Here is an 8,881-nt window from a genome sequence, read left to right on the forward strand (position 1 = left end):
TTCTCTAGGGTAATGTGCAATTGACAGGAGGGTTAAGTGTATTCTTAACATCCCTAAATCATAAGACACAATCAGTGATGGAGGAGGGACTGGATCTCCTACTCTTCCTTCCTGGATGGTTCTGTCATTTTGCCAGAGTGGTGTAGAGCTTAGTTGTAAGACTTAATTAGAAACATTAGAACTGAAATAGACAGGAGATACCATCCAACCGAACCTTATTTACCAGATGTGGAAATTGTAGAAATAGAAAGCATCTTCCAAAAGCTTTAGACCGTAACTCTTATTAGTCCAGCATTCCTTCCACTGTAACATACGCTGCACTTACGTTTGTTTTTCCTTCTCTCCCCACCCTCTTTTACAGATAAATTAAAACCTTTCTGGTGCTATAACATCTCTGTGTATCCAGTGTTGCAAGACCGTGTGGGCGAGCCATATTCCATCCAGGCTTATATCAAAGAAGACAGTACGTGTGGACAAGGTCCTGGGTGGGGGAAGGACACGCCAGGGCTGGTCAGGTTCTCCCAACAGGCTGCGGCTGCTGTTCTCACTGCGGGTTGCCTAAGGGGTCATCCATACTGCACCTTCACTTTTTTAGTAAGCTGTGTATGTTCAGTACAACTGTGATCAGGTTATAGATCCATTGAATTTCAAAACTGTTTGTATTCATTACAAATTGTTAAATGCAAGCCCCTCGTTGCACAAATGGAAAATTGAGACACAGAGAAGTGAAGTAAATTGTCTGAGGTCATAAAGAAACAGTTCAAATAGCACATAAGCAGAAAACATTTTATTAAAATGAACTTAGGATCCTTCAGAGTTAATTAAGTTGGAGATGCTACCATACTATTTTCAGCTGTGTAGCTATAAGCAAGGATTTTACTGGTGAACTGCTCAGACTTTGTTGTAAAATACCAAACTTTTTTGGTAGTTCCCAGTTCCCAGCTTCCAGATTTGACATTGGGAGATAAATTACTCAAAGGTGTCATATGAGTCTTACTCTAATTATTTGTTAATAGTTATACTTTACAGATTTGAGTGAAAGGTCTGGATGCCAAGTTGCAGTAAAAATCTAGAGGAAAGTACATTTCTCTGGTTTTTGACACAGCTTTTCTTCCTGGTCAAGATTGATGACTCCAGGAAACAATTTTCCCTAATAAAATGATTCATCAATTCCCTGCCTTACCCTCACTTCTCACCCCCAGTACTGATTTCAGTCTGAGTCCTCCCCGGAGCTGTTGTGGGGGCAGGATCTGCTGGAGTGTGATTCAGTGTGAATTATTTTTCTCCCTGCCCTGTAAAGTTCCATTGGAAGGTCCCAAGGCCCAGGTGGAGAACATTGGCATACAGACAGTCACAGTCACATGGAAAGAGATTCCCAAGAGTCGGAGAAGAGGTTTCATCAGCAACTACACCATCTTTTACCAAGCTGAAGGAGGAAGGAGATTCTGTAAGTGTACTTATTGCCAAGTTGAACAAAACCCAAGCCCCAAATAGATGTTACAGCTAGACCCACCATGGGGAAGCCACCGTGGGTGGTACCCTGCACGCTTGCGTGAGTCACTTGCCTTCTTTGAGCCTCTCTGAAAATGGGACCAACAGCACCTGCCTTTTGAGTTTTTAGTCAAATGAGAGTGAAGTGACAGTACCTGTGAGTTGTGTAGGAACCTGAGGAGTTGACGTAGTTTGTCCTGGTTAGGTCGTGGACATGTAGGCCTCCTGGGAACTCCTCATTCATTATTCCCAATCAGGATGTGCCTGGATTAGCCAGGGACAAACCCCGTTTGGCAACGTATTTCAGTGCAGGACTTTTGTCATGATTCCACTGCCCCTGCCACGTCATACTTTTTTTTTGATACACTACCTCCTGACATCCTGTTTCCAGGCTAGGCCTGGACTCCTGCTTAGGCTAATTTTGGTTGTTGTCATGGTAAAATACATATAATATAATTTTTATGATTTTAAACAATTGAAAGTATGCAATTCAGTGGCATTAAAACATCCACAATGTTGTGCAACCGTCACCACTGCTTCCTCTTCTCTTTATACCCAAACAGAAGCCCTGCACCTATTATCAGTCACTTCTCATTGCCCTCTTCCCAGAGTGCCTGTCAATCACAAAATTGCTTTCTCTCCCTATGAATTTACTTATTCTGCATGTTTCATATAAACCGTATAGGGTATATGTGACCTTCTGTGTCTGGCCTCTTTCACTTAATAATCGTGTTTTCAAAGTTCACCCATTCCATACAGCAGCATGTTCTAGTACCTCATGCATTTTTATGGCTGAATAGGTTCTGTTGCTAGGCATAGACCACATTTTGTTAATTCATTCATCAGTGGGTTGACATTTTTGTTTCCACCTTGCGGCCGCAGTGGCTAATGCTGCTGTGAACATGGGTGGTGCTCTGAGGAGCCACCAGATTGTTCCCACAGAGGCTGCACCATTTTACATCCCCACCAGCAATGTAAGTGTCCAGTTTCTGTAATGGCTTTCAACAGCTTATTTTCTGTTGATGTTGTTCAAGTTATTTGACTATCCTAGTGGGTATGAAGCAGCATCTTAGTGTGGTTTTTAATTATATTTCTAATGATCAGCGATGTTGAACATCTTTTCTGTGTTTGTAGGCCATTTCTTTAGAAAAGGTTTTTCAGGGGTCTCCGCTGGTGGCGCAGGCGGTTGAGTGCCACTCTGTGAAGCTGTCTGCAGTCTCTGCAGTGCCAGTTTGATCCCAGCCGGCCGGCGAGGGTCCCACATGGCGCGGCAGACCTCTCCTGTCTCGGCCGCTGCTCCCCTCAGCAGTGTATTTCATCAGTCTGCCTGTTCTGTTCCCTGCTCTGTCTCTGGTGAATCCTCTCACCCTCCCATGCATCTGGTCTGTACCCCAGTTCTTGTGTGTATAAATAAATAAATCTTTAAAAAAAAAAGGCTTTTCCATCTCTGCCTATTTTAAAATTGGGTTGTTGTCTTTTGGTTGTTAAGTTGTAATAGTTCTTTATATATTCTGGATACAGGTTCCTTATCAAAACTATGGTCTGCACAGATATGTTTCCATTCTGTGGATTGTCTTGATGTTTTGCCTTTTTTTTTTTATGTGTTTTTTTTTTTATTTATTTATTCGTTTGTTTTGTTTATACATGCACTGGGTACAGTCAGAAGTGCAGGAGGATGAGAGAATTCACCAGAGCCAGAGCGGGGAGCAGAGCAGGTAGAAGGACCGAAGTACACTGCTGAGGGGAGCAGCGGGCGGCAGGAGAGGTCTGCGCGCCATGTGGGACCCTCCTCCGGTGGCCGGGGAGCAGCTGGGGATCGAACCGGCGCCTCAGAGGCTGCGGGCAGCTTCGCAACCCAGCGCTCAACCGCTGCGCCACCGGGGAGGCCCTTGATGTTTTGCCTTTTGATGCACAAAAGCTTTTCATGTTGACAAAGATCAGTTTAGTGTCTTTTTTTGCTTCTATGTGTGGTATCAAATATAAGAAACCATTTGCCAGATTCAAGGCCACGAAGATTGACCCTATGTTGTCTTTTAAGATTTTTAAATTTTAGCTCTTATATTTAGCTCTTTGACTAGACAAACTTTGAGCAGAACAGGGGTAGAGGAATTGGAGTATGAGATGGCCACGCTTGGAAGTACAGGTTCTAGTCTTTTATTTTAGTACCACTAAAGCATAGTTTTCAGAGGGCTTACTGTGATGTTTGAATTGTATATTTTTCTTTTAGCCGAGACCGTCAACTCCAGCATCTTGCAGTACGACCTGGAGTCCCTGACACGGAAGACCTCTTACTATGTTCAGGTCATGGCCAGCACTGTCGCTGGGGGCACCAACAGTACCACGATCAACTTCAAGACGTTGTCAATGAGTAAGTATTTCCTCCAAGTCCTGGGCACTCTCCTTGTCATTTCTCTGTTGTCAGTCAGAGATGACATTTGCCAAAGGTATGGGGAAGCCAAATGAAAGGCTAGTACTTAAATGAGAAAATCCATCCTCCTCTCTGCTCACGGACCTTCCTGGAAGATGCATGGGTGAGGAAAGGACAGGGAGGATTGAGAGCTGAGGATTGAGAGCCGAACTTAGAAAGAATAGTCAGTTTGCTCCCTCCTCCTGGGTAGCTCCTTGAGGAGGTCCCAAATCAGCTCCCCACTCCAGGTGGTAGGTACCCAAGCTCCTAGTTATCAGTTTCTGTGCATCAGTGGTGACTGCAGTGTAGAAGAGGGAAACCTTGGTTGTCCAAGGACTGGTGGTCCACAGGAAGAACTTAATCTCATCATTTGTGCGGGTTTTTTTAAAACAAAAAAGTGCATAATGTGTTCTGCTTACCAGCATTGACAAAAAAAAAAAAAAAATTGGGGGCAGGAAAAAGTTAGTAAATACAACAGGAATGTAAATATGATGTGGCTTCATATCAAGAAGGGAGGAAGATAGAATGAGAAGAAAGTGAAGAAAGAAAGAAGAAGAGGGCCTCCCTGGTGCTCAGGGGTTAAAGTCTCAGCACTATCAAGCTATTGCCAGCCACTGCAGCATGAGTTTGGCGTGAGTTCTATCCCCAGCCAGGGAGATAACCACATGGCGCAGCAGACCTCCCCTGTTTTGCCTGCTGCTTCCCGCAGCAGTGTGTTTCAATAGATCTGCCTGTTCTGCTCCCCACTCTGTCTCTGGTGAATCCTCTCATCCTCCTGCACATCTGGCCTATATGCATGAGTAAAAATAAATCTTAAAAAAAAAGAAAAAAAAAGGGGGCCTCCCCAGTGGCGCAGCGGTTGAGCGCTGGGTTGCGAAGCTGCAGCGCCGGTTCAATCCCCGGCCACCGGGTGAGGGTCCCCTCATGGCGCACAGACCTCTCCTGCCGCCCACTGCTCCCCTCAGCAGTGTGCTTCACCGGTCTGCCTGTTCTGCTCTCCGTTCTGACTCTGGTGAATTCTCTCACCCTCCTGTGCTTCTGACTATGCCCAGTGCTTGTATGAATAAATGAATCTTAAAAAAAAAAAAGAAAAAAAAAAGAGTGAATTGTAATGAATTGAAAGAAAACGAATAAGGAATGTATTGCTGCAATCTAGAGGAAAAAATGAGTCTTTCTTTTTGGTCAAAAAAGTGAGGGGTACGAGTGCATCCTTTTCCTGACTTTCATTCTTTTTCCCCCAAAGGTGTCCTTGAGATTTTCCTTATAACTTCTCTGGTTGGAGGAGGCCTTCTTGTTCTCATCGTCCTGACGGTGGCATATGGACTCAAAAGACCTAAGTGAGTTTATGGGCAGCAGCATGTGCCCTCAGGGTTGGTAAGGGGAGAAAGGCATCCTAGGCGGAAGAGGGCACTGCCATGAAGGGGGTGTCCATTCATTTATTAATACGGTACATATGTATTGAGTTCGGTGTAGGCCATTCCCTGGGACTCTTCAGAATTCTGACTCAACCAGAGGAATTTTACCCCAACTGCCCACAGTTGCACATACCAGGTCTAGACCTTTTTAAGGTCAGGGAGTATGAATTGGCCCCCAGGCTATATCTGCTGCATTTGCCACCTGAGACTGGAGTTGAGGAGACAGTTCCTTTCTCATTGTCTAGAGGGGATGCCTGGAAAGAGCCTCAAGGCCACTAACTTCTCTCAGCAGATCAGGGAACTGTGGATTCATGGAGTTAGAGTGCTGGCCAGTCAGAAGCCAGCACAGACGCGTTCCTTGCTCAGGTGCAGCATCGGGAGGCCCAGCTGCAGGAGCAATTGCCTGCATGGCCTGGCCGCTGCAGGGAAGGAAGTTTCTCTTCAGAGTCTTGTGCTTCTCTCCCAAGTGAGCCTCATGCTACCCTGCTGGTCAAGGGTTTCCTCCTCCTCAGACCTCTCTCCCTAGAACTGAACTCTGGTGGCCTTCTATAGGGTCAGGAAGGACCACTGAGCAGGTTTTCTGATCCAGCAGAACAGGTAAAGGAGGAGTCATAGTCCTCAGTGGCTTTTTGCAGGCTTTTATTGAGGTTTACCAGGCATATGGCAGGCAGGCGTGGTGGGGGGCCAGGAGGATGGCAGTTAATTGTTCTGCTAATGTCAGCCTCAGCTCTCAGCTGAAGGTTGTAACCAAGTCACCAGCACCAATTGTACATTTTACATGTCTAACGAGCTGCTACTGCCCTTGGGACCACACCTGAAAATTACCACACTGAAGTGTGGGTGTCGTAGGAGACTCAGACTTTCATCCTTCTTGAGGAGCAGCTCAGAGAGAAATGTCTATGATGATGATTTCTGACTTCAGGACCAGTGTGGAGATGCAGGCGTGGGAGAGAGAGGAAGGGTAGCCGTAGCTTTATATGAGGAGAGTTCTCTTCCCATCATGCCCCAGGGGTGGGACTTTGCTTTCCCAATTTTTGTCAGGAGGCTGGCAGCTTGCCCTTATTAGAGAGGAGAGGCACACAATTCTCTTCAGCAAAGCCCCGCTCTTTTGCCTTGCCCATATAGGACATAGAAAATGCTTCTTGGACTCACTTCCTGTTTTAAACTTTCATCTTATTAGCAAACTGAAGCACCTGTGTTGGCCCAAAGTCCCCAACCCCGCTGAAAGCAGTATAGCCACATGGCATAGAGATGATTTCAAGGTAAACATTCCTGGTTTTGAGCCTGCTAGTTGTGGGAGGTGGACAAGGGTGATGGGGGGAGTCCTGGGCTGAGAGTTCACATAGAAAACTCAAGGTTAAAAAGTCCCAAGGAAGATCTGGCAATACAGATGGAAGCAGCCCCCCCCTGGAAAGACTGACCTCATCTTTGGACAAGAGGAAAGGGCTTCACCAGGCTCACAGGGCCCTGTGTGTGTTCTGGGCATGGAGCTGGTCCTGTGAAGGACGCACAGGAGACCCCAGCCCCACCTTAAGGGTCTGATGAAAGTGGGAGAGAGCCCAGCCACAGAAGCCATTGAAGAAGCAGCAAGTGAATCTAGAGGCCACTGACTTGCACAGCTGTCCAAAGGCTGGACAGGCTGCCTCAGACTGTTTTTATCAGAATGAGGAAGTTAGAGTCAGATTCTGTTTAATTGGCAGTGGGGACTTTTAGAGAATCATCTGTAGGTAAAAACTTTTTCATGAGTTTAAACATTGAAAACTTATGAAATTTTTAAGGTTTAATTTGTTGCTTATGTAGCAATAAGCTCCATCAAATACAATCTTTAAATCTTTATTATTAAAAGATTTCCAGTATTTTTTGATGCAGGAATCTTTTATATTAGCCCTCATTTCAACTCAGTCTTTTTCTATTTATATTATTTCTTTTATCTGTCTTTTATTAAGACAGATTTATTATTGTATTAAGACAGGTTTAAAATGTTTTGGATAATCTGCAGGACTGGCCTCTTTTAGCCACTTGCTTATTAACCGCTGACTGCAAGCCAGGCACTGGGCGAGGCTCTGAGGTTACTGTGAGGACAGGGATGAGACTGCTCTGTCATGAGGCCACCTTTGATTTTTCTGGTGATGTTGGGCAAGTCCTTTGTCCTTATGCTTAAGGTTTTCCATATGTAAGAGTTCTAATTTTGATGCTGCCATCTCAGCAGGGTTTTTTTTTTTTAATTTTTAATTTTTACAAAAGATGTATTTATTTATTTATGCAAGCACTGGGTACAGTCAGAAGTGTGGGAGGGTGAGAGAATCCATCAGAGCCAGAGCAGGGAGCAGAACAGGCAGACTGACGAAGTACACTGCTGAGGGAAGCAGCGGGCAGCAGGAGAGGTCTGTCACACCATGACCCTCACTGGTGGCCGGGGATCAAACCAGCGCTGCAGAGGCTATGGGCAGCCTCCCAACCCAGTGCTCAACCTCTGCGCCACCTGGGAGGCCCTCAGCAGGGGTTTTGTGAGCATACAATTATAAGATTAGGAAATAGCCTAGAGCTCCCTAAAAGAACAAATTGTTTGAATACATTATGCTATTTCTCAGGAAATGGGCCACCCTTGCAGGTTGCTATGAAAGGGCATGAGGAGGTGACTGACCATCATTTCTGGTATCTGACAGGAAGGTGGGGTTATGGTCAAGAGGTGGGCCTTGGGGGTCCCACGCCTGATGAGTAAATGTAGCTACCAAATGACTTTTGGGGGTATCCTTTTCTCTTTTCCAGAATAAACTAAATCTGAAGGAATTTGATGACTCTGTGAACATGGAAGAAGACAGGGTTCTAAAACCATGTTCTGCCCCCAGTGACCTAATTGACAAGTTGGTGGTGAATTTTGAGAATTTTCTGGAAGTTTCCACAGAGAAACCTAGCAAGGGTCAGGAAAACATTTTTGGAGAGGAAAATGAGTATGTGACCTCTCCTTACAGGCCTTATTGTCCCCTTGAGAAGAGTTTTGAGGAACCACTCACTTCAACTGAAATTCCTCCTGAAAAATCCCAACACTTGGGTTCTGAAATGCCATGGAGGACCTGCTCAGAAGCCAGAGAGCAACTTCTCTTTTCTGCTCAGAGTTTAAAGCCAGACCATTTTTGTGAGCAAGAAACACCAAATCCTTATTTGAAAAATTCAGTGACAACGAGAGAATTTCTTGTGTCTAGAAACTTCCAGATCAAACCAAAAGAGACAGATGCCAATATGGCCTGAATTGCTCTGCATCCTAGTATAGGTGCCTTTTGAGAGAGAAGATATCAAGACTTAATTGGAAGAACTTCCTCGGCTGATCTCCCCATCCTGCTTGTGTTGATCAAGTCTCACAGGCCCCTGAGTGGCTGGTTGAGCATGGTTGCCAGAGACATGCAGCTTGCCTGAGAAGAAAGGACAATGATAAGCCTGAGCACTTTGCAGAGGAAAAGCAATTTGGAGGCATTGGACAGTCTGACTAAAAGGGACGGTGGACCCCTGAGGTGGCTATCTCTGGCCTTCCCTAGGAGCTGGGTCCTGGTCAGTCTTTACTGGGGCTACT

The 8,881-nt window shown here is 45.4% G+C and overlaps 1 protein-coding gene across 1 annotated transcript in view; it reads left to right on the forward strand.

The window, feature by feature from the left end:
- IL31RA (interleukin 31 receptor A) overlaps positions 1-8,579 on the forward strand; it is a gene marked incomplete at both ends in the record, with an annotated part of 38,146 nt that extends 29,567 nt beyond the window's left edge. The window contains 7 exon segments of the mRNA XM_084232917.1: positions 362-463; positions 1,301-1,447; positions 3,719-3,859; positions 5,142-5,235; positions 6,494-6,575; positions 8,083-8,511; positions 8,517-8,579. Of these exon segments, the coding sequence (XP_084089043.1) occupies positions 362-463; positions 1,301-1,447; positions 3,719-3,859; positions 5,142-5,235; positions 6,494-6,575; positions 8,083-8,511; positions 8,517-8,579 (1,058 nt within the window).
- Positions 8,580-8,881: the final 302 nt, after the last annotated feature.

This window comes from Talpa europaea (genome assembly GCF_964194135.1).
Source record: "Talpa europaea genome assembly, chromosome: 5".
Classification (NCBI taxonomy): domain Eukaryota; kingdom Metazoa; phylum Chordata; class Mammalia; order Eulipotyphla; family Talpidae; genus Talpa; species Talpa europaea.